The sequence below is a fragment of the Xenopus laevis genome, chromosome 7S (assembly GCF_017654675.1).
Source record: "Xenopus laevis strain J_2021 chromosome 7S, Xenopus_laevis_v10.1, whole genome shotgun sequence".
NCBI lineage: Eukaryota > Metazoa > Chordata > Amphibia > Anura > Pipidae > Xenopus > Xenopus laevis.
The window spans coordinates 102,531,921-102,557,090 of NC_054384.1; the positions used below are offsets into that span (position 1 = coordinate 102,531,921).

The 25,170-nt window shown below is 38.6% G+C and overlaps 2 protein-coding genes across 7 annotated transcripts; one reads left to right on the top strand and one right to left on the bottom strand.

Moving 5' to 3' along the window:
- Window positions 1–169: 169 nt before the first annotated feature.
- On the bottom strand, window positions 170–17,254 carry sult2a1.S (sulfotransferase family 2A member 1 S homeolog). 4 transcript variants are annotated; one of them, XM_041571635.1, is made up of 8 exons: window positions 16,044–16,224; window positions 13,490–13,621; window positions 13,177–13,319; window positions 11,030–11,238; window positions 8,397–8,523; window positions 6,875–6,969; window positions 4,823–5,003; window positions 170–740 (listed from the first exon to the last, which is right to left on the bottom strand). In XM_041571635.1, the coding sequence occupies exons 3-8, from the start codon at window positions 13,310–13,312 to the stop codon at window positions 718–720; spliced, it is 771 nt and encodes a 256-aa protein (XP_041427569.1). In that variant the 5' UTR covers window positions 13,313–13,319; window positions 13,490–13,621; window positions 16,044–16,224; the 3' UTR covers window positions 170–717. The 4 variants fall into 4 exon arrangements, with proteins under 4 accessions (XP_041427569.1, XP_018083757.1, XP_041427567.1 ...); XM_018228268.2 differs by lacking the exons at window positions 170–740; window positions 16,044–16,224 and adding exons at window positions 2,053–2,213; window positions 17,069–17,254; XM_041571633.1 differs by lacking the exon at window positions 170–740 and adding an exon at window positions 2,053–2,213.
- On the top strand, window positions 17,159–23,935 carry rps9.S (ribosomal protein S9 S homeolog). Of its 3 annotated transcripts, XR_005962761.1 has the most exons (6): window positions 17,159–17,200; window positions 19,002–19,112; window positions 19,192–19,314; window positions 20,989–21,175; window positions 22,118–22,368; window positions 23,683–23,802. XR_005962761.1 is itself a non-coding variant. In XM_018226925.2 (5 exons), exons 2-5 carry the CDS (start codon window positions 19,016–19,018, stop codon window positions 23,858–23,860), a joined length of 585 nt encoding a protein of 194 aa, XP_018082414.1. In that variant the 5' UTR covers window positions 17,176–17,200; window positions 19,002–19,015; the 3' UTR covers window positions 23,861–23,935.
- Window positions 23,936–25,170: the final 1,235 nt, after the last annotated feature.

Below are 25,170 nucleotides of genomic sequence, written 5' to 3' on the forward strand. Positions count from 1 at the left end.
GAAGCAATTCCTATCTACTGTTTTGCACTTCACCTGGTCTGAGGTGGCGAAGGCAAGTCTGGCGCAAGAGGTAACGTTCAGTAAAATGTGCAAGTTAGTGAATTAGCGCAGTTACGTCCCATTCGCCATAGTGCAACTTCGCCTGGCGTAAGGGTGCGAAGTAGGTCCACTTCGCTGGCGAATTTACGCCAGTGTTAGTCACTTCGCCCTTTAGTGAATCTGCCCCTTAATTCCTAATTCAGTTCCAGAACCAAATGCAATTCAAGGAGAAATAACTTATCACTGTTTATCACATGAAAACTGTTAAAGTCTATGGCAAAAAAAACTGGAACTGGATATGAATCTCACCCAATAGTTTTTTACATGATAAACCATAAAATAATGTTTTCTCATGGAACTGAATCTGGCCCAAAGTGGTTAAAACTGCACATTTATATAAAGCCACATAAATATAGTATAATCTGCAATAAGCAGTGCAAATCCTTAAACAATAAGCCAGAAACTGGATAAAAAGAATAAAAAGACCTTTGTTTTTAAATACAGAGGAATTTAATCTCCCTAATAAAGTTACAGGATTAAGCAATTTCTTCATTTCATGCCAGTAAATTGGTGCTGTTCTTAACAGAGGATTGGAAAAAGCGTAACCGCTCTGACTCACCGCAGGTATGTTGTTCGAAGATCGGCAGCCCAAAGCATCTGACCGGGTGTAGGAGTTTCTTAGCGTCCCACGCTGTACATAACTGAGAGGAGAAAATCACAGGCACAAAAGTAGATGCTGGTAGGGCGACCAATTGCTAAAATTTTTATTGCGGTGTGCAACGTTTCGGGGTAAAACCCCTTTGTCAAGTGCAAATAATCATGGTCATGTATTTGAAAGGGTAATGTACTAGGCAGTGACTCTAAAAAATGCAAATAGTCTCCAGTGATTTTTATGATATCATGGTGGGGAATTTGTATTCAGCATGATTTTATTTTCCCCTTATGCTGTGGGACAAAGGAGTGAGAGATAGAACAGGAACAGTCAGATGAAAAATTGCATGACAGCGATCATGGTTCCTTGGTTTTATCTACGGAAGGTCGGATTCACTGGTGCAAATATGACAATAAAGCATAGAGGAATGTGCTATCCTCTACTGTAAAATAAACAATAGGCAAATATTTTTAAAAATTTTTAGAAATACAGGTATGTGAGCTGTTATCCAGAATGCTTGGGACCTGGGGCTTTCTGGATAATGGATATTTCCGTAATTTGGATCTTCATACCTTAAGTCTACTAGAAAATCTGGTAAACATGAAATAAACCCAATAGGCTGGTTTCGCTTCCAATAAGGATTAATTAAATCTTAGTTGGGATCATTTAGAAGTTACTGTTTTATTATAACAGAGAAAAAGGAAATCATTTTTCAAAATTTGGATTATTTGGATAAAAGGAAATCTATGGGAGACAGCCTTTCTGTAATTTGGAGCTTTCTGGATAACGGGTTTCCGGATAACGGTGTCTATACCTGTAGTAGTTTAGTTCTGATATTCTTTTTTTTTCTTCTAATTCTAGCACACTCACTATGGGGCACATTTACTAATGTTTTTTTTTGGCGAAAACTCTCCAAAATGACAATTCACACCAAATTTGACAATTAGCAAAAAGGCAAAGAAGACTATTTGACAATTCTGAAAAAATCTGAGTTTTCGGTGGAAATTCAGAAAAATTCGTATTTTTCAAGGTTTTTTTTCCCAGAAACAAAATTTTCAGGAAAGTGTATTAAAAAATAAGCCGAAAAAACCTGTGCAGATTTGGTCTGAGTTTTTTTCAAAAAATATTGAGATAAATTCGAACTTTGATAAATAACCCCCTAAAAGTTAACTTCAAGGCGAACCAACCCCTTTAATGAATTGTAATAAATGACTTTCATTTCCTTCCTGTAGCTGGCCGAACAAAGCCAGTCACTGAGCCAGGAGATAGTACAGTAAAGCCTGATGCGCTTATTGTCGCAGACATTACTAATGATGAATACAAATAAACAATAGCATCTGAATAATGCACACCAATTTAAATAGAGTTAATTTTATGATATATTTAAAACAGAAAAGAGAAAACACTCATTTTCCTTCCCAGAAGAATTTCATGTTCAGATCCTTCATCTTCTCCTGATAAACTCTATCAAAGCGTTCACTTTGGGCCACTGTGAAATGGTTCCTCCAGTCCCCAGTGATCCCTGTAAGACACACAAATATGTTGCAGTCCTAGAAACCGTCAGAAGATTTTTGTTGCTAAACTCAACACAACCTCATTGTATCCTTGTATTGTCCCCTACAGTGCTAAGATCCTATTACTTTTGCCTTCTGCATCATACTAAGTAGGTTATTTATAAAAGTCCAAATTTATCTCAATATTTTCTTCTACAACTCAGTTTTTTGCGCTTATTTATTATTACATTTTACTGAAAATTTGGTTTGTGGGAAAACATTTTTTTTGGATTTTTCACCCGAAAACTCAGATTTTTGCTCTCAAATTGTGAAAACTTCGGGGTATTGAACGAAATTCGTGATTTTTTAAAAGTCCGATTTTTTTTTTTTAAAAAATCACAATTGTTCGATTTTTGCATTTAGAGTTTAGTAAATAACCCCCTAAGTTAAAGGGGAGCTCCACAAAAACATAACTTAAGCTCAGTGGCGTAACTAGTTGTTACTGGGCCCGATAGCAAATTCAATTTAGGGCCCCAAAATATTTATAAGATGGCCTATTTTACCAAGATATATTAAAATTGCTAATTAATTAGGGTCTCACTGGGCCCCCTACACTCCTGAGCCCCCCTGCAACCGCAGGGTCTGCTTCCTCTATAGTTACGCCCCTGCTTAAGCTTTTTGAAAAGTAAACATAATTTCAAGCAACTTTGCAATATACATCAATTAAAAAATATGCAGACTTTTCATGATTTTTAATGGTTTCTGACAGTTCCCTAAGCCTAGCCCCCTGCTCTCCTGCTGATCTGTCTGACTACTTTGCAGAGCTGTCTGACTACTGTTACTTTGTATCAACAGCCACCTCTTACAAACCCCATAATTCCCTGCACACGTGATTTTAATAAGGAACAGAACATCACAGTGCAATGAATTGTGGGTTATGTAGTTCCTGCATGCTGTCTGTATATTTTGTTATTCTGTACCATTCTGAGTAAAAAGTTACACTACATACGCATGCTGGGTTAAATCAGGATGATCCAATTGGCCCATGGTGAAAAATAGGATCTTATAATGGGCCTTCACAGACCTGCTTGGAGGCACCCATACACAGCCAATACACAGGCACCCATACACAGCCAATAAGTTGTCAACTTGGCCTGAATGGCAGACTTATAAGCTTTTATTGGCCACCTATAGTGATTTCCCTAGGCTAAAAAACTAAAATATGGCTTTGTAATGGCAATATTCCAAAGCCTGTGACTTGAATTGTCTGAAGCAGTAAAGCAGGTGTTAGTCTGAGGAAATGCACTAATAACTCACTTAAAGGATCAGTAACATCAAAAAAAATTCTAAAAAAATTCGCTAGTGTACTACAAAAAAAACACCAACACATATTAAACTTTAAAATCGCAAAGTCTTTATTTAGAAATAACTTATAGAATCTCCGCTTGCGCTCCTCTTCAGAACAAGGTGACCGCGTGATCCATTGTGCGGCACTCGATTTCTCATCCCTGTCTTCCTTATAGGAGATAGCCAGGGAGGAGAAATTGAGCGCCGCACAATGGATCGTCGCCCTGTCACCTTTTCTGAAGAGGAGCGCAAGCAGAGATTCAGTAAGTTATTTATAAGACTATGCGATTTTCAAGTTTAATATGGGTTTGTGGTTTTTTTTTATTCATAGTATACAAAGAAATCGTTTTTTAAAAAAAATTGATGTTACTGGTCCTTTAAAGGAGAACTCAACCCTCCACTAATAAAAACCCCTACCGCAGTACCCTACATAGTCCCTGCTCCCCTCCCCCACATAAGTGATAACACATGTAAGTGCCCCCTCTTGCAGCTCTTCAGATTTCTTCGGGTCCTCTTCCTTCCTTTCTGCAATTTCCATCACTTTTGGCACATGCACAGTTGTTATGAACAGGAAGACTGTTCCAACTGTGCATGCACCAATACGGCGTTCACTTCCCAAAGAAATCCGAAGAGGTGGAAGATGGCGCCCATGAGCTCCGCTGAGCTTACTCTGCACCTATAGGTGAGTAAAGGATTAGGGGCACTTATGCGGGGGAGGAGCAGGGAGGGGGGACTATGTAGGGTACTGGGTAGGGGGTTTTATTAGTAGGAGGGCTGAGTTCTCCTTTAATGTCTCAAAGACTATATTAAAAAAATAATAATACCTCTTTGGGAAAAGATGTTTCATACATTTCCTACACTCCATTTTATTTTTCACTATGACTTATGCACCTTAAAGGAATAGTTCAGTATAAAAATAAAAACTGGGTAAATAGATAGGCTGTGCAAAATAAACCAAGAGAGCTGCAAAGCAGGAAGTAGTGTTCTGGCTATTATGTTAGATATCCAGGGGGTTATTTACTAAACTCCGAATGCAAAAATCCTGAAAAATTCGTGTTTTTTTGGAATTTATTAAATTACTGCAGTACAGCAGTAAAGAGTGACTGAAGTTTATCAGAGCACAAGTCGCATGACTGAAGCAGCTGGGAAACTGACAATATGAAATAAATCTGTTAGCTCTTTTGAGAGATGGATTTCAATGCAGAATTCTGCTGGAGCAGCACTATTAACTGATGTGTTTTGTAAAAAACATGTTCTCCCATGACAGTATCCCTTTAAAACAATCTCTTACCTTTCCGCATAAAGCTGCCTTTTGTGTGATCGATAAATTCTTTTGTGCCGAGGCTATAGTTGGACATCTTGTTTTCTTTCATGGCTTCAAAAGACGAGTGCTTTACAATTATATCAATTTTGTTATCATCTAGTTCTTTCCCAAGGAACTTACAGATTCTTAAGATGCAGCCTCGCAGATCCTGTGGAAGATCCCAAAAAAATGTGTATACATAATATGTACGCCTATAAATCAAAGTATATTATGTCTGTCAAAACTCACTGAAGGGCAATTTTCGCCTGCGAAGGTTTCGCCACACTTTGCGCCAATTCATCAGGCACAAATTCGCTACCACTACACTAATTCACTAAAATGCGAAGTTGCATCGCTGCAGCCGAAAGTTTCACTATCGTTAATTCGTCAGCACGAGCATTTCATAGTGAACCTATCGTTCAATTCTGCTAAGCGAAATGTCGTTAGTACACTTAGGGGGCTATTTATCAAAGTCTGAATTTATCTCAATATTTTCTGAAAAAAACTCTGACCAAATCTGCACGGGTTTTTTGGGCTTATTTATTAATACACTTTCCCAAAAAAAATTTGTGGGAAAAAATCTGGGAAAAAAAAACGATTTTCACGATTTTTTTGGATTTTTCATCAGATTTTTCATCAGATTTTCACGTTTTTTTTGGATTTTTCACCCGGAAACTCAGAATTTTGCTCCGTAAACTTCCAGGTATTGCCAAAAACCCAGCGCACATCAAAAAATCTTTGGGACTTCTCCTATTGACTTTAGACTTTTCCATCCTGGGGTTTAATATATGATTTTTAAAAAGTCCGAAAGAAAGAGCCTGCTCTTATGTTCTTCTGGTTAGGAAAGGTTTGAGAAAGGTTTTTCTTTCTCCTGCCAACTTTCTTGACTACTTGGTGGTCAGACTGGTCAGAAACTCACCAGCAGGTGGCACTGTTGTAACTAAATTCATTCTTATTAATATAACTTGGAATAAAAACAAAATAAATAACAAATGTACATTGAAAAAGTGATTAGAATAGCAACCTCGTCAATTGTACATTCACTTGTTTTAAAGGTTTTCTTATCCGTTAAGTACCAACCTTTGTTAAGCTCCACCCACAACTCGTACAAGAGTCGTGATATAGGGAGAAATTGCCATATGAGTCATTCATCACTAGTTACAAGCATATCTAGGTAAGCAAGTGAACGATTAACTCAAAATCCCATCATACTTGCTGGGCTCTCAAGGGTATATAGAAATAAAAGTATAAAGATACAAAAATCTCACTGTAGGTAAAGCCCCTTCACTACTGTTCCAGCCCTACCCAAGATGGCTAGCGATACCGTATGGAAACAACTGCCTTATCTTATTTATGGCTTGAAATTGGCCTAGTATTTAGTTAATCAGTGACACTGTACATGCCTTGAAAGTTATTGAATTACTGATCTATATATGAATTAGAGGTTAGTTTAGGGGGCACATTTACTAAGCTCGAGTGAAGGATTTGAACTGAAAAAACTTCGAATTTCTACGTTTTTTTTTTGGATATTTCGACCATCGAATAGGCTTCTTCGACCTTCGACTACGACTTCCAATCGAACGATTCCAACTAAAAATCGTTTGACTATTCGACCATTCGATAGTCGAAGTACTGTCTCTTTAAAAAAACTTTGACTACCTACTTCAGCACTTTAAACCCACCGAGCACCAATGTTAGCTTATGGGGTCCTTCCCCATAAGCTTTCTAAGCTTTTTTTGATCAAAGGAAAATCGTTTGATTGATGGATTAAAATCCTTCGAATCGTTCGATCGAAGTATTTGCGGTAAATCCTTTGACTTCGATATTCGAAGTCTAAGGATTTTACTTCAATGGTCGAATATGGAGGGTTAATTAACCCTCGATATTCGGCCCTTAGTAAATGGGCCTCCCTGTGTCTTCAGCAGGAATGTGTGTTAAAAGAAACAGATAGGCAGCAATTAAATCTATCCATATTTAGGAATAAGTATGTATTTGAAGGTATTATATATAATAAACAAACACATCTCTCTTTATTCTCACCTGGTGGAGCTCCTCATAAGTAATGATAAAGAAGTTGCTGTTGTCTTTCATTTGCATCCATCCATTGACGTGATCAAACCAAGAGTTATAAAGAACTGGTGGAAGAGAACAATGTTGTTGATGATGTTGAGAAAAGAAGGAAATCACAACAAGAAGCAATAGAAGTGAAATGCCCATGGGGAATATTTTAGCATGCTATATGCTAATAGCACCCGTTTGTGCTTAATCATTTGCATATTCGAGAGTAAATTTTTATATTTTTATGGAGGTTTTATGTCATGTGTACTTTAGGGGATGGGCCTGTGGAGTATCGACCAGTAAAAGCCCGTATATGGGCGAGATTTTTTATTAAAGGAGAAGGAAAGGTATTTTAACTTGGGGGTGCCAAAAGTTAGGCACCCCCAAGTGATCGCATGTATTTACCTGAAACCCCCAGGCCGGTGCTTCTATTAGGAGAAAACTGCATCGGCCTGGGATTCTTCCAGCGAGCACCACAGAGCAATTTTCTTCCGGCTTCTTCTTTTTTCTCGTGCCTAGCTTTTGGCACCCCCAAGTTAAAAGACCTTTCCTTCTCCTTTAAGATTACGAGGCATATTTGTCAAAGGTCAAAGTGAAAATTCAAATTAAAAAAAAATCTAATTTCGAACTAATTTTTGTGTACTTTGACTAGGGAATAGTCCAAATTCCATTTGAATTTGAAAAAAATTTAGAATATCGAAATTTAGCATCTAAAACCTGCCGAATTTCTGTTTCAGCCTATGGGGGACCTCTTTGGAGTCAATTGGTGGACTTTGATTCGAATGCGCTATTACTTTGATTCGTACAATTAGAATTTCGATCTAAAACGGACCTATTCGGCCAAAAAGTTTTTCAAATTCGACCCTTGATAAATCTGCCCCAATGTGTGAGTGCAGCGTGTGCACCAACAGTTATATAATGGCCACACTGATGGGCTTATGTTAAAAAATCTAATTTGTGAGGTTTTTTTCTACTTCGAACTGTTTGTTTGTTTATAAAAAAAAATCAGAATGTAAAAAACTTGATTGTCTACAATCATGAAAGAACGCACCAAATACCTAAAAATCTTCGAGATTATTGGCTTAAAAACCTTGAATTTTTAAAAATGGCTTGAATTTTGCCTTGGACATCTCCCATTGACTTTTATATGAACTCTCCAACAATTAAGGGTTTTTGTGCCAAAAAATTTGAATTGTGGCAAAAATTCAAATTTGAACCTTGATAAACCACCCCCAGTAACTATAGCACCATCTGTGTTCATAGTGAGTCAGTATATGAAGTGCAGTTTCTATGAGTTGAAGTAAAACTATGGGTACACCCTATTTTGTGTTCACAAATTAATGTTTTTTCTAAACTGCGGCATTTCCACCTCTTCAGTTTTACATTCACTTATTTTAAAGGTTTACTTATCCTTTAAAGTAACATGCTCTCCGGTGCCACCTGAGGCAAGGAGCTGACACTTGAATTGAAATACTGTATGTGTAGCTTTATGTGACAGACTTACCGCTCCCTTGCAAAAAGTCTTCTAAGTATTGCTCAAAGCTTTCAGGGTCTTTGTAGTGGCAGATTATCTTTGCAAAATAAAAAAGTGACACAAAAATATCCTTTGGGTTCCTCATTACATAAATGATCTGAAATAGATTAGAGAAAATAAATTTAAGAAGTTGACTTTAAACTTTTTTTGCTGCTAAAAGTGTAAAGGTTTAGTGACCCATTGACAGGTCTGATTACTGATCCAAGGACAGAATTTCCTTATGGCTTGATTTGTTTGTTTGGTTTCTTTTTTTTTTTTGCCTTCTTTGGGGCAATTACAAATAGTCTAATTAGGGTTTAACTTAGTAGACAGGTTGGTGGTTTCTGTATTCTGTTATAAATAGTGGTAGGCGAATCTGTCCCATTCCGTTTCAGCAAAAAATTTGCGAAACGGCGTAAAATTTGCGGAACATATTGAAGTGAATTTTGACGCGACAACTTTTATACGCGCAACTATTTGTCCAAATGTATTAAAGTCAATGGGCGTCAGAATAATTTTCATATGCAACAATTTTATGTGCTCAATAATTTTGACACGCGTCAAATTTTTTTTGTTGAGGCAGATTTTTCACTGGCGAATTTTTCCCTTCGTTTCACAAATTTATTTGCAGTCGGCGAATCACAGAATTTTGCTGTGAATCCATGCCTGGCGAATTTATTTGCCCATCACTAGTTATAAACTGAACCAAAAGGAAGAGCTTAGTATATAATCTTCACTGCTTTCCGCAAGTTAAACCTAGTATGAGATGTAGTGATGATGCAAAACTGCGGCAACAATTCGCCACAAAAAAATTTGCTGTGACAAAAAAAATATTGCCAAGACAAAAAAGTGCCCATAAGAAATAATGCTCATTGACATTAAAGGAATTGTTCAGTGTAAAAATAAAAACTGGGTAAATAGATAGGCTGTGCAAAATAAAAAATGTTTCTAATATAGTTAGTTAGACAAAAATGTAATGTATAAAGGCTGGAGTGACTGGATGTATAACATAATAGCCAGAACACTACTACCTGCTTTTCAGCTCTCTTGGTTTACACTGATTGGTTACCCTGGTTACCTGGCAGTAACCAATCAGAGACTTCAGGGGGGCCACATGGGTCATATCTGTTGCTTTTGAATCTGAGCTGAATGCTGAGGATCAATTACAAACCCACTGAACAGTTATGTCCCATGTGCCCCCCCTTATAGTCACTGACTAACTCAGAGTTAGAGAGCTGAAAAGCAGAAAGTAGTGTTCTGGCTATTATGTTACACATCCAGTCACTCCAGCCTTTATACATTACATATTTGCCTAACTAACTATATTAGAAACATTTTTTATTTTGCACAGCCTATCTATTTACACAGTTTTTATTTTCACACTGAACTGTTCCTTTAATGCATTTGGAGTAAGAAAAAAAAAGTTGCATGTATAAAAATTGCCTCTCTTAAAAAAATTTTGTCGCTTATTGACTTCAATGCGATTCACAAATGTTTTGCCGTTTCACAAATTCGTTAGCAGTTTTGCTAATTTTTCAGTGAAGCAAAACAGGACAGATTTGCTCATCCCTAATGAGGTGCATTGCCAACAAACAACAATGCAAATGTGCTCAAAGCATGGTCTGGATTGGCTGTCTGCAAGCTCGGGCCTCTTTAAATTGCCATAAGTTGGTCTGTGTATGGATGTTGGGTCATTGGTCATGATTTTTATGATGTCATTTTTATTCCTAAATTACACTGTTTACACTGCAAATAATTCACTCTACAATATAAAATTTCATTCCTGAACCAGCAAGTGTATTTTTTAGTTGTAATACTGGTGTGTAGGTGCATCTCAGGTCATTTTGCCTGGTCATGTGCTTTCAGAAAGAGCCAGCACTTTAGGATGGAACTGCTTTCTGGCAGGCTGTTGTTTCTCTTACTCAATGTAACTGAAGGAGTCGTAGTGGGACCTGGATTTTTACTATTGAGTGTTATTTTTAGATCTACCAGGGAGCTCTTTAACTTCCCATTGTTCTGATGATGGGCTGGTGGAGGGGGGAGGGGTAACATAACTCCAATTTGTGGACAATATTTCTAGCCTCATCTCAGATTTCAAAATAAAATATAAAAAAATCAGTTTGCTCTTTTGAAAAACAGATTTCAGTGTAGAAGTCTGCTGGAGCAGCACTATTAACTGATGCATTTTGAAAAAAAAACATGTTTTCCTGTGGCAGTATCCCTTTAAAATTAGAGGGCCTCTAGGTCCAGACATGCTGAAAGGCACAAGATTTACTTTTGTGAGATCTTGGCAATAATTCAAGGGGAACCCTCAGCTGTTAAAGGGGCACTTGATAAATGTGATTTTCCATGAAATGTTTGCCAAGATCTTATAAAAAATAAAATGGTGCTTTGGGTTTCCCAGAAATGTGCAATGAACTTCACAAGTAGATCATGTAAGTACTTACACCATTCCTTGGATTTTGGAATTAATTACCTATACATCTAACCTGAGACCCATGGACTCCTACGTTTATAAATATAGGAATAATCTACGAGCAGGATAGTTTGTACCAAATTCCAATAGTAAATAGTATCAGAAAACCCAGGATGTATTCACATTTCTATCATTAATAATGTAATACCTTGGCTTTAGATGTAAAAAAGGACTTGGGAAAAATATGGAATGGTAGGTGAGATGTAAGGACCCTTGGGCGGGAAAGGTCCTTTAATTGCAGTTGGCCTTCTTTAGTTTCAATCCAAGGAGATCTCAGCCATATTAGCACGTTGTTGCACCACATAGGGTCTGCGTCTCGGTTGATAAGACTCAAAATCTCTATCAGCCAATTCGTTCCTGTGACAGATGGGAAAGGAAAATATTTAAACATGTGAAACCCCTTAGAGGCACATTTACCAAAGGTCGAATTATGAATTCATGTGAGTTTTTAAAAACTCCCATAAATTCGAAATTCGACCAATCTAAATTTATTAATAAATCAATTTTTTTAAACTCGGATTAATGAAATCGACCCGTAAATTTGATTTGAATTTTAAAAACTCTATTCGCGTTTTTTCCTCCGAAAAAAAAACTAGAATGTCAAGAAGGCTGCAAACAATTGACTTAAACAGCAATTTGGCAGTTTTAAGGTGGCGAATAGTTGCATTTGAGTTCTTAAAGTTATGATAAATCTTGAAAATCTAATTTGAATTTTTTTAAAAAAACTCGATTGTATTTGAACTCCTTAGTCGAATTTGACAATTTTGACCATAAAAAATTTTGAAAATTTAAATTCCGAAATCGAATTTTCAATTCGACCCTTGATAAATCTGCCCCTTAATGTTTAGAAGAGTAAGGAAACTCACTTTGGCAGGTGCACAGAATAACAATGACAAGGCCACAATATAAAATAAGATGTGCTTGCCTAAAGTTGCTGCCTACTGGTAGGGAAAGTGATTAAAATGAGAATTTAATGTCATTCATATAAGCGTTTCCTCTTCACCTCATCTGACGATGCACCACACGCTAGCAGATGTGGACAAACTGACAGATATCCACATGGATATTTACATACTGAAAAATCATATAAAATTGAATGATCAGCTTAAAGGAATTGTTCAGTATAAAAATAAAATTAGGTAAATAGGCCGTGAAAATAAAAAATGTTTCTAATATAGTTAGTTTGGCAAAAATGTAATTTATAAAGGCTGTAGTGACTGGATGTCCAACATAATAGCCAGAACACTACTTCCTGCTTTTCAGCTCTCTTGGTTTCCTCTGATTGGTTACCAGGCAGTAACCAATCAGTGACTTGAGGGGGGGGCACATGGGTCATAATTGTTGCTTTTGAATCTGAGCTGAATGCTGAGGATCAATTACAAAATCACTGAACAGTTATGTGTCACTGATTAACTCAGAGTCAGAGAGCTGAAAAGTGTAAGGAGCGCTTGCCGGCGATTCCTTCCCTGTCGGCGTCTTCCCCAAAATGGCGGCACCCAGGGGGAACCACGTGGAAGTTGGACGTCAAACTGTTCGGCGTCAATGTCAGCGAGTGACGTCATCACGCACGTTTTGGCTCGAAAACTCGCCTATAAAAGGACGCCAAAGGCCTGCAGTCATTGCCCGATTATAGGTTCAACTTTGTTGTGTTCCTGGGTGTGTTATATTGCTATTGTGATTCCTGATCTTGACTTCGGTCTGTTTCCTTACTAAGGACCTTGCTGCCTGAACTGACCTTTGCCTGGATTTGACTACTCTTCTTCTTTACCCCTTGTTACCACGAACTGTGTTTTGGAGTCTACAGCTTCCTCCTTGGTCTGCAACTCCAACCTGAGCCTTCGGGCCCCTGACAAAAAGCAGGAAGTAGTGTTCTGTTATGTTACACATCCAGTCACTCCAGCCTTTATACATTACATTTTTGGCTAACTAACTATATTAGAAACATTTTTTATTTAGCACGGCCTATCTATTTAGCTAATTTTAATTTTTATAAGGAACTGTTCCTTTAAAGAAATATAAAACAGCACCATTTCAGGCCAGATCAGGTCAATATCAATCCACCTTAACTACCAACACATTGAAGGCAGACTCTCTTTTGGGGTCTCCCATAGAAGACTTTTTACACATGCCCAATCTTCTCCCACAAGTAACATCATAGCTCTACCTCAGCCCTTTTATAATCCTGGGTGGAGTAACCCGTGTCTGTACTTACAGCGCTTTGTCCTGCCTAAAAGCAATGGCACATGGGGCAATTTGTCAACCATCTTTATAAAGAAAATGAAACAGAGGACTTGCCAGATTTGGGATAGGTCACAATGTAAACATCATCGTCCAGCACTTGGAATTCATTCTCTACATGTTGAAGCAGTTCTTCTGAGTACGAGCCCGGGGAAAACTTTACCCCTTTGTACAGGAAATAATCAAATTGCATTTTGTATCTGCAAAGGAAGAAAGAAATGTCATCAATATAAGCAGTGTTTTTTTCTACTCAAATATACAACTATAAATGGAGGAAAGCATGTTTCGGGTTGTAAACTAAGCCCCCACTTTGTTTCTGGGTTGAGTCCTTATTTCTTTCAGGATAAATCTGGGGAAAATAAAAATGTACCTTTACTGAAGAGTCTGATCCACGTATGGAACAGAACGAAAAAAGAACCCACACATCCAAATGAAGCATTTCCTATAGATTGCTGAGTCAGTGGGCTGGACTTGCTGAATTGTTTCAAAGTTCACCTACAACCTATGAATGGAAAAAGTATAGGGCGCTTAAGAGTTATATTGCTGCTGGTCTAAAGGACAAAGCTCTGATAGTGAGGTCATAGAGATAAGAGCTATATACACATTTTTTATTTAACCCCTTTACCTCTCATGGCTCTTTAATCGTGTTTCTCTGTTGCTGCATGGATCAGAAACTAATACATAAACATAAATTCTACAGTGCCTGCCTAATACTGTCATAAACATGCCAAGGTTTTTTTCTGAATCTTCCATCTTGGGGTATAAATATTCATTTTAATTCTGAGTAATATTTGTGTTTGGATAGGGCAATATACTTCCTTAGTGTACTAACAGCACTGTTTCATCTGGCAAGACCTTGGTGTGACTTGTAAAAGGGAAGTAAAGTCTAAAATAGAATAAGGCTAGAAATGCTGTATTTTGTATACTAAACATAAACATGAACTTACTGCACCACAAGCCTAATCAAACAAATAATTTATGCTTTCATAATTGGCCACAGGGGGTCACCATCTTGTAACTTTGTTATACATCTTGGCAAGACCAAGATTGTGCACATGCTCAGTGTGGTCTGGGCTGCTTAGGGATCGTCATAAATTAACAAAACAGCACAAGTCAAATAATATCTAACAGAAGCCGATACAGCAAGACTGATTAATAATCAGAATATACAGACTGCACTGGGTCCTGTGTTGTCATGTAATCTAATGTGGATTTTATAGTTTTTGTATTGTTTAATACAAACTTTCTCCAACTCTGCAGAACCAGTGGCTGCAGCAAAATAATCCTCCAAATAGAATCCCAGTTTATCGGTTTAAATCTGGCTCCATGATCTTTGTCCCTGCAGCTGGAGTTGGAAACCGTAAAGGGGATGTAAAGGCAAAAATAAAATCCAATACAAATCTCTACACAGTTGCCGACTGCTCTACATGGAAACAAACAAAGCTGCTTGAGTTCTGCATGGCTGGGAAGTAAGGCGGGGGCTCCCCTGCTGTTCATAAGTATGATTGTTTCCCTGCAGAGCAGTTAGGGACCATCTGACAATTCCTATCCACAGCAGTAAATGAAGGCAAAATTTCACTGCATACAGTTGGGTTTCTTATAAAGACGTTACATATTTTTTAATTAAAATATATTGGAGATAGGTTTCTTTTTCATTAAAGAAAGTAACATTTGGATTTTATTGTTTTGCCTTTAGTTGCCCTTTAAAGGGGTTGTTCACCTTCCAACACTTTTTCCAGTTCAGTTGGATCACCGGAAATAAAGACTTTTTCCAATTACTTCAATTTGTGGGAAGGTAACTTACTTGGTAACTGTTCTAAATTGATACATTTAGTTGATACATTTGTTATCTTTGTCCCTGCTGAGCAGAATCCCAGAGTTTCATTAAAGGCAGCTGTTATAATTGATACAATAGTTGCTAATATTCCACAGATACTGTTGAGAAATGGATCAACTAATTGTACCAATTAAATCGAGCAAATTGTAACAGTTCAGATGCTCCTGGATCACTGAGCTGCCAAACTGAAACAGGAAAAGTAGACTTCGGGGCAGATTTATCAAAGGTCGAATTTCGAGTTTATGTGAGTTTTTTTACTTAATAAATTTGAATAAACTGACAACTGGAATGGGAGGTTATTTAAGAAAAAAACTTAAATATCTAAAACTTGAACGAATATTAACAACCCGAAAACTCTATTCAAATTTGACTAAACTCGAATCTAGTTTTTTGTCCAAAACATCTTCAAATGGGTCACTGGACCTCTGCCACTGACTTGTACATGAACTCGGCAGGTTTTAGGTGGCGAATAGTTGAATTCGAGTTGTTCACAGGGTCCAGGTATGATAAATCTTGATTTGGAATTCGAATTCGAGTTTGGATTATTCCCAACTCGAATTTGTGAGATTCGACCCAAAATCCAACTCAAAAAATCGAATTTACAATTTGACCCATAATAAATCTGCCCCTTAAATTTAAATTTTGGGAAAATGGTAAAAAATAAAAGATGAAAAAGCAACTGTTCTGATGAACAATCTGAAAACTGAATAAAAAAAAAGTTTTGGAAGGTGAACAACCCCTTTAAATTGGACATTTAACTGACTATCTAGGACTGCCGGATGGTGGCGGAAAAGAGGGACAATTGGGAGGCTACAGTCACGGAACTAATTAAAAAAAACATGAAGTAGTTTGTACTGGTTTATTGGTCAAGAAATGACAATATCACGATTACATAGTGCTACACAATATGTTGGCGCTATATAAATACATGTTAATAATAATAATAATAATTTACCAAAACTCCTTATTAATTATAACAATGGGCCCTTCAGGTGCAAGCAAATAGCTGTTAAGACCTCAGCAGAACCCACTAAGATGAACCTCTGTATATTAAACCCCCAGTCTACCATTAACCCTGAGTACATACAGGCAGGTTACCAGGATCAAGCTGGCCATAGTGTAGATGAGATAGACTGTAAGCTCCACTGCGGCAGGGACTGATGGGAATAATGTATAATCACTGAAAGGTGAAAGTATATTAAACTAATAAATATATAGTGAACTGATTTTGCTGCACTGGTAAAACCGGTGTGTTTGCTTCAGAAGCACTACTATAGTTTATATAAACAAGCTGCTGTGTAGCCATGGGGGCAGCCATTCAAGCACAGGATACACAGTAGGTAACAGATAAGTACTACTATAGTTTATATAAACAAGCTGCTGTGTAGCCATGGGGGCAGCCATTCAAGCACAGGATACACAGTAGATAACAGATAAGTACTACTATAGTTTATATAAACAAGCTGCTGTGTAGCCATGGGGACAGCCATTCAAGCACAGGATACACAGTAGATAACAGATAAGTACTACTATAGTTTATATAAACAAGCTGCTGTGTAGCCATGGGGGCAGCCATTCAAGCACAGGATACACAGTAGATAACAGATAAGTACTACTATAGTTTATATAAACAAGCTGCTGTGTAGCCATGGGGGCAGCCATTCAAGCACAGGATACACAGTAGATAACAGATAAGTACTACTATAGTTTATATAAACAAGCTGCTGTGTAGCCATGGGGGCAGCCATTCAAGCACAGGATACACAGTAGATAACAGATAAGTACTACTATAGTTTATATAAACAAGCTGCTGTGTAGCCATGGGGACAGCCATTCAAGCACAGGATACACAGTAGATAACAGATAAGTACTACTATAGTTTATATAAACAAGCTGCTGTGTAGCCATGGGGGCAGCCATTCAAGCACAGGATACACAGTAGATAACAGATAAGTACTACTATAGTTTATATAAACAAGCTGCTGTGTAGCCATGGGGGCAGCCATTCAAGCACAGGATACACAGTAGATAACAGATAAGTACTACTATAGTTTATATAAACAAGCTGCTGTGTAGCCATGACCTAAGGTCTTGCTGTCGGGACTTTCTCACCGCTTCTTGTGGAAGAGGCGCATGTAGATGACACAAGTAGGTATGACGCAAAAAAAGGCGTGTCCTGCGTGGGGGAAGTTATATAAACCGAGATTGCACACGGCCAGATCCTTTTCCTCTCGAAGCGGCGCGGTACGTAGTTGAGGGGAAACGTGGTCAAATTGGACGAGCTAGGCCTGGTATTGTAGAGATTTTCTTAGCACTAGTTATTACAAAACCGGGGCTCGCGTAGGAGTCTGTTACCGCGCTGCGTCTGATGCGATTTGTTCACAGTAACGCGGCTGTCCGGGCCTGTACTTAGTCAAGGTGCGGATTGATCTCGTGTGTAAACGCGGACTGTGCAGTGAATTGAGCCGGCGGTGTAATGTGGCCTACAGTATCCCTGCGCGGATTTCATTCCCAGTCCTGTGACGCTGGGCGCGCCTGTGTGTATACGAACTCCTTCCCAAAGGGCAAATCCAGTCACGGAATTATTCTACTCTCAATAACGAGCGTTTATTTCTGCCAACAATAGTAATTGGCCTTATGGATGATTCCCATGGTGCCCCGCGTACCCTTCAACCTTCCCTACACATTTGGCGCCTTTTAAACTGCTTGTTCATCTTTGAATTATGATTAGAAGTATATTCATTGCGTATGATGTGGGGAGTCCTATTCTGTCAGGATTTGACACTGGTTTTCTTTATTGTTCGGGTTTTGAGTTATTTGTTTTGTTCAGCTTCTCTCCTGCTTGCAATTTCCACAATCTGGTTGCTAGGGGTCCAAATTACCATAGCAACCATGCAGTAATAAAAAGTAGAATTAACTAAAGCCTCCCCCCCCCCATACACGTGCTGATAAAAGCTGCTGACAGACTGAGTCAGCAGCTTATTGGACCATCCGACTGGCTTCCCTGATCCCTATCTGTCCATCTGGATTGGGCAGGTTAAAAAATACTGTTGTATCGCGGCTGTATCTGTACGTTTGTGGTCCCGCAAGCTGACCGCCCGTATCTGATGCATTATGATCCCATCGTGGGTCTGCTCAGCCCAATATCGCCCACCTCAATTTGGGCGTAACTGGGAGAGAGCCGCTCGTTTGTCGACAACCCAAAACGAGTGGATCTTTATATCTATTGGCGCCTTTAGTGTAGCCTTGGGCCTGGCCACACGGGGAGATTAGTGGCCAGGCGGCAAATCTCTTCTTTGCGGCGACTAATCTCCCTGATCTGCCTTCCACAAACTAAAATGTGGGCAGGCACACAGAGTGCTTTGTTTTCCGAAGTCGCCCGTAATTGCCTCACGAGGAAATGTCGGAAAACAAAGCGCTCTGTGTGCCTGCCCCCAGGCGATTTACATGTAGCTGGCGGAAGGCAGATCGGGGAGATTGGTCGCGGGGCGACTAATCTGCCCGTGTGGCCAGACTCTTACTGAGTATTTGTTTTTAGAAAGGGTCAGTGACCCCCATCTGAAAGCTGGAGAGTCCAGAGAAAGGCAAATAATTCTAAAAATGGCGCTGTGATGTCGGTGACCGCAGGAGAGCGGAGTATCGAGAATGAAAAAGTTGGCTCTTGGGGGGGTGACAACCAAACAAAAGGTGGTACTGGTGTTGTGGTACCTCGGGGGAGGTGTAGATGGCACTTGGGAAATTAAGCTCTTGTTTTTAGCTATCGGTTTCCCCAAATTGCAGCTTTGGTAGCGTATGGCGTTTATTTTCTATTGTTTGTCAGAGGGAGAGTATTGGCATTGGGGCTCTTTTATCAACACTGGGCAAATTTGCCTATAGCAACCAATCGGTTGAAGCTTTTTGAAGCCAGCTGCAAGTAGAACAATGAATGCAGCAATTTGATTGGTTGCCACCCATGGGCAAATTTGCCCAATGTTGATAAATGACCTCCATTGTCTGTTCCAGTCCAGATAATCTAATTTGTATCTTTTTTTTTTTTTCTAAACAGGTGAATAGGCCAAGATGCCCGTTGCCAGAACTTGGGTTTGCCGGAAGACCTACGTCACTCCGCGACGTCCATTTGAGAAGTCGCGGTTGGACCAAGAGTTAAAGCTCATTGGTAAGTGGCCCTTCAGCTGTTGGGCTACGTGTGTGTGTTTTGTATGAGCCTGTGACAATGTACTTCTTTATCTTTATAGGTGAATATGGTCTGCGTAACAAGCGCGAAGTGTGGAGGGTGAAATTCACTCTCGCCAAGATCCGTAAGGCTGCCAGAGAGCTACTGACCTTGGATGAGAAGGACCCCAAGCGTCTGTTTGAGGGTATGTCATATACACTATTCCTAACTCTTATGTCTAATAAGTGCATTGCACTGAGATACAGGGCGTGCTGTCACATTTAATAGAGAACTAAACCCTAAAAATGAATGTGCCTGAAAATGCCATATTTTATATAGTGCACGAAGCCAAAGTTTCAGCTTGTCAATAGCAGCAATGATCCAGGACTTCAAACTTGTCACAGGGGGTCACCATCTTGGAAAGTGTCTGTGACACTCACATGCTCAGTGGGCTCTGATTGGCTGTTGAGAAGCTAAGCTTAGGGCTCGTCACTAATTATCCAGCAGAAAATGAGCTTCCCTGGCTGTAATATAAGCTGATGCTACAGATTTGCTGATTATTAAATTCTGATGTTAATTGCACTGGTTTCTGTGCTGCCATGTAGTAATTATCTGTATTACTAATCAGCCTTATATTGTGACATTTCTATTCTATGTGTACTGTATATTGTGAGTGGGTCCCTAAGCTCAGTAAGTGACAGCAGCACAGAGCATGTGCAGTGAATCAGCAGAAAAGAAGATGGGGAGCTACTGGGGCATCTTTGGAGACACAGATCTTTACTACTAAAGGGCTGTGGTTGCCTTGGGCTTGTACAGAAGCACAAAACATAATGTACAATATTTCTACCTACTTCTTTAGTCAAGCTTTAATTTTCATTTAATATTGAAACTGTTGGTTATAATAGTTTCTAAACTGGATGTTGATCCAGTGCCCGTTTTCAGCTTGCTGTTTCTCTGCATTCGCTTTATACAGTTTCATGAAGCATGCTTTCTATTGGTCAGACAAAAATGCTTAATAAAAGTACAAGTCTATATAGATGGTTCTAGAGGCTGATCTTAGACTGCGCTGTAAGCAGGCAACTAACAAACAGCATTTCCTTTAAAGGAATTGTTCAGTGCAAAAATAAAAACTGGGTTAATAGGCTGTTCAATATAAATAAATGTTTATAATATTTAGGCAAAAATGTAATTTATAAAGGCTGGAGTGACTGGATGTGTAACATAATAGCCAGAACACTACTTCCTGTTTTTCAGCTCTCTTGGTTTCCTCTGATTGGTTACCAGGCAGTAACCGATCAGTGACTTAAGGGAGGGGCACATGGGTCATATCTGTTGCTTTTGAAAAATATAAATAAATGTTTATAATATTTAGGCAAAAATGTAATGTATAAAGGCTGGAGTGACTGGATGTGTAACATAATAGCCAGAACACTACTTCCTGTTTTTCAGCTCTCTTGGTTTCCTCTGATTGGTTACCAGGCAGTAACCGATCAGTGACTTAAGGGAGGGGCACATGGGTCATATCTGTTGCTTTTGAATCTGAGCTGAATGCTGAGGATCAATTACAAACTCACTGTACAGTTATGTCCCATGTGGCCCCTCTTCAAGTCATTGACTAACTCAGTAGTGTAGTAGTGTTCTGCCTATTATGTTACAAATCCAGTCACTCCAGCCTTTATACATTAAATTTTCGGCTAACTATATTAGAAACATTTTTTATTTTTCAGACTGTTTTTGCCCAGTTTTTATGTTTACACTAAACTGTTCCTTTAAGGACATGCTTATTGGAGTTGTTGCATTTATAGACTTGTCTGATTTTCCTTTCCTATATAAGTGCAATAAGATTCCTGACGAATAACAATGACTTGTGTCTGTAAAGGTAATGCCCTGCTGAGGAGACTGGTGCGTATTGGAGTGTTGGATGAGGGGAAGATGAAGCTCGATTACATTTTGGGCTTGAAAATTGAAGACTTCTTGGAGCGTCGCTTGCAAACACAGGTCTTTAAGTTGGGCCTGGCCAAGTCCATCCATCATGCCCGTGTGCTGATCAGACAGAGGCACATCCGGTGAGTTTCACCTTTGTTTATATACTTTACTCGTATTAGTTCCTAATCGTTGTGAGCTGTTCTTCTGCTTTAGTGTTTCATTGACTACATTGGAGCTTAACTACAAATTATGATTTGTGCCACTACTGAACTGTCATCACTTAATGAGCAAATCTGTCCCGTTTCGCCAAAAAAAAATCGCAAAACTGTGAAATTTCACTAAACGCATAAAGGTGGTGGCACACTAAACGTTTCAAAGGAGATTAGTCACCCAACAAACAAATCTTCTCCTCTACGGGCAAGTAATCTTCCCAAATGCCGTACCGCTGGCAAGAATACGAATCACAAGGGGGTGGCATACATTTCCAAAGTCGCCCGAAGTTGCCTTACGAGGAAACTTCGATAATCCGAAGAGATCCGTATGCCATCCTTCAGGCGATTCGTATTCTTGCAAGCAGTAAGGCATTTTGGGAATATTTGTCGCCTTAAGAAATTTGTTGCTGGGCAAATAATCTTCCCCGAATCTTCACTTGTGCCACCACCCTTAAAGTCAATGGCCGTTTTTTATTATGGTGACTTTTTTTCTCCTAATGCATTAGTCCATGGGCTTTTTTTTTTTATTAAGGCAAATTTTTTTCTCCAAATGCATTAAAGTCAATGTGCGTTTTTTCTTATGGCAATTTTTTTTGTCCTAATGCATTAGTCAATGGGCGTTTTTTCTTAGAGCGACTTTTTTTTTCTTTAGCTAATTTTCGCCACAGTTTCGTGAAAATTTGCACGTTAAAATTTGGAATTTCACAGCGAATCCACAGCTTGGCGAATAAATTTGCTCATCACTAATCACACTATAAGTTGTAGTAGTTGCAATACTTTATGGAAAAAAGACTTTACTGTTAGTTTCTGGATGTAAATGTTGGCTCTGTCCCTACTCTGCTAAAGCTGTACTTTTGGTGTCTTGCCCAGAACATGGAACAAATATTGTGAAAGTGTGGAGACTTGACTCTGATAGGTGGGTCCCATGCTCCTTCATTTCCCTGGTGGTCATTCCGAGACTCCATCCTAAGCTCCGTCGTGCCAGTGGTGCAGTAATGGGAGTTATAATTCAGCAAGGTCACTTTGGCTCTGGCCATACACCTTGTGAAGGAGTCTGAGTTTCTCTACAGAGCACCTGATGCATTGTCAAGAATATCCACATTAATAGTAAAATAGCTCAGGTAATTGCCATTGTCTGTGTGTGGGGAACGAGCCATTTCCATTTTCCCTCCTGAAAGGTGCAATCAAATTATTTGCCTTGCCAATGTCCTTACGTTCCCGCAAATGCATTGGAGCATTGGCCTCCGTTCAGCCTGTTTATGTAAATGTAAATTCACTTATTGATCAGAAACTTCTAACTGAAAGTTCCCACTTTTGGGGGCAGCATTGGTAGCTAGACTTTATGTACTCGTCATGTGAAGCCAGTGGAATGTCAGAAAATGAATATTATCTGCCAACTTCAACCCCACTTTAAAGGGGTGGTTCAGGTTAACTTTTAGCATTTTATAGAATGGCCAATTCTAAGACACTTTTCAATTGGTTTTCGTTATTTATTTTTTTTAGTTTATTAATTTGCTGTCTTCTGACTCTTTCCAGCTTTCAAAAAGGGGGTCACTGACCCCAGTCTAAAAACAAATGCTCTGTAAAGCTACAAATTTATTGTTATTGCTACTTTTTATTACTCCTCTTTCTGTTCTGACCCTCCCCTATTAATATTCCATATTCTCATTTAAATCAATGCATGGTTGCTATGGGCCCTAGCAACCAGACTGCTGACATTGCAAACTGGAATGCTGCTGAAAAAAAAAACCACAAATAAAAAATAAGAATAGCAAATTGTCTCAGAATATCACTACATCATACTAAAAGTTAACTCAAAGATGAACAGCCCCTTTAAATGAAATTTTAGTATGGTGTAGTGGTATTCGCAAATAAGGTCATGTGTAAAATTAAGGTATTTGATGTTTTTTTTCCCCAAAAAAATAAAAATTAAATATGTAAAGTCGTTTATATTAGGATAAAAAAAGGTTCTGGTCTAACGCTTTCCTGCCCTATGAGCAAGTGCCCCAACAGACATGAAACGCATTGGGCCAGAACCTTCTTCTTTTTTTTTTTTTTTTTGTCTTAATTTAAATGACTTCATTTTTAATTTTTCTAATTTTGGGGGGGAAAAAACACCAAATACCTTTATTTTCCAAAGTACCTTACAACCATACATTGATTTGAAAGAAACCAAAATATGATAGGCCTGAATAGAAATAAAGTAAGCAATAACAATACATTTTCTAGCCTTACAGAGCATTTGATTTTTAGGTGGGGTCGGTGGCCCCCATTTGGAAGCTGGAAAGAGTCAAGAAGTCAGCAATCCAAAACTTATAAATAACGAAGGCCAATTTATAGAATTAGCCATTCTAAAACATACTAAAAGTTAACTTAAAGGTGAACCACCCCTTTAAATGGATCTGTCTTCTGACCTGATCTTTCCTGTTCCTTAGCGTCCGTAAGCAGGTGGTGAACATCCCGTCATTCATAGTCCGTCTGGATTCTCAGAAACACATCGACTTCTCCCTGCGCTCACCTTATGGCGGGGGACGTCCTGGCCGCGTCAAGAGAAAGAACGCAAAGAAGGGACAAGGCGGTGCCGGAGGTGCAGATGATGAGGAGGAAGATTAAAACCTAAATAAGGAACTTCCCTTTGCCATCATGGAAGTGATTGTTTCTTTAAAATAAAACTCCTTTGGGAAGACATGTTTGGCTTGTTCGTTTTTTTTTTTTTTTTCAATATTTGTCATTTTCTTGACAAAGTCCTGACACATTGAGGGGCAGATTTATCAAATGTTGAATGTTTTTTTAAAATTCGAATGAACTAAAATGACCATGAAATTCAAACAGTATCTTATTTAAAGGGCACCAATCATTTACCAAGTACATAAACTATGTGAAAGTTCAAGAAATCCGATTTTTAAGATTTCTGTTTGTTTGTATAATGTAAGTTATCAGCTCACTACCTTCTGTAAGATCTCCCCTATCTCAACTGCAGTTCTAGCTGAGGCAGCCATCTTGGATTTCACTGGCTCCTCCTACCTATATCTTCACAGCCAACAGCTCAGTTGAAATTCCTTGGTTGCTTATCAACCAACCCTTCTATGCCATTTTCAAATCAGCCAAACCTGTTGGTTGCTGTTCAGTAGTGCTGCCACCTTCTGGAAGTTAGTGTGTGCCCTTCATTTGCATAACATCACCAGCAGGGGACAAGATGGGGAAATCTCATGATACTTCTAGTAGAGGCGTTTACTGAAGCTAGGTATTCTGGGTAGAATACTCAAGGCAGTGCTACAATCAGCATGCTCTTGAAATTTGCATTTTATAGTCTGTTAGTCTCAGTATGGCCTCCCTCTGAAAGAACCCAATTGACAAAGTAAGGGATTATTTAGAACCTGTAGTTTTTTGGGTTTTTTTTTTTTCAAAGAAAAATGTAGTTTGATTAAACATTTTTAGCTTGTACTGGTCGCATTGTTAAAGTGTTTGATTTTGGCTGTGATCGGTGCCCTTTAAAAAAAAACTTCAAATATCTAACAGTTCTAAGTTTTTTTTTTTCTCTGAAAAAACTTGAATATCAGTCTATGAACATCTTAAAATAGGTCACTGGACCTCTCCCATTGACTTGTACATGAACTTGGGCAGGTTTTAGATGACTAATAGTTGAATTCAAGTTGTTTCCATGGTCCGAGTATGATAAATATCGAATTTGAGTTTGGATTATTCCCAACTTGAATTTGTGAGTTTTGACCAAAAATTCAACTAGGAAATTTGAATTCAAATTTCCAATTTGAACCTTAAATCTGCCCCTGTGTGTTTTGGCCTCTGGTTTAGCCATTGGTTTTCAGTAGTGTCGACAACCACTGAAGAGCCACTTCAGGAATGTATTTAGGCTTCACAGAAAACACCAGCAGTTTAAAAGTTAGGGATGTAGTGGTCGACCA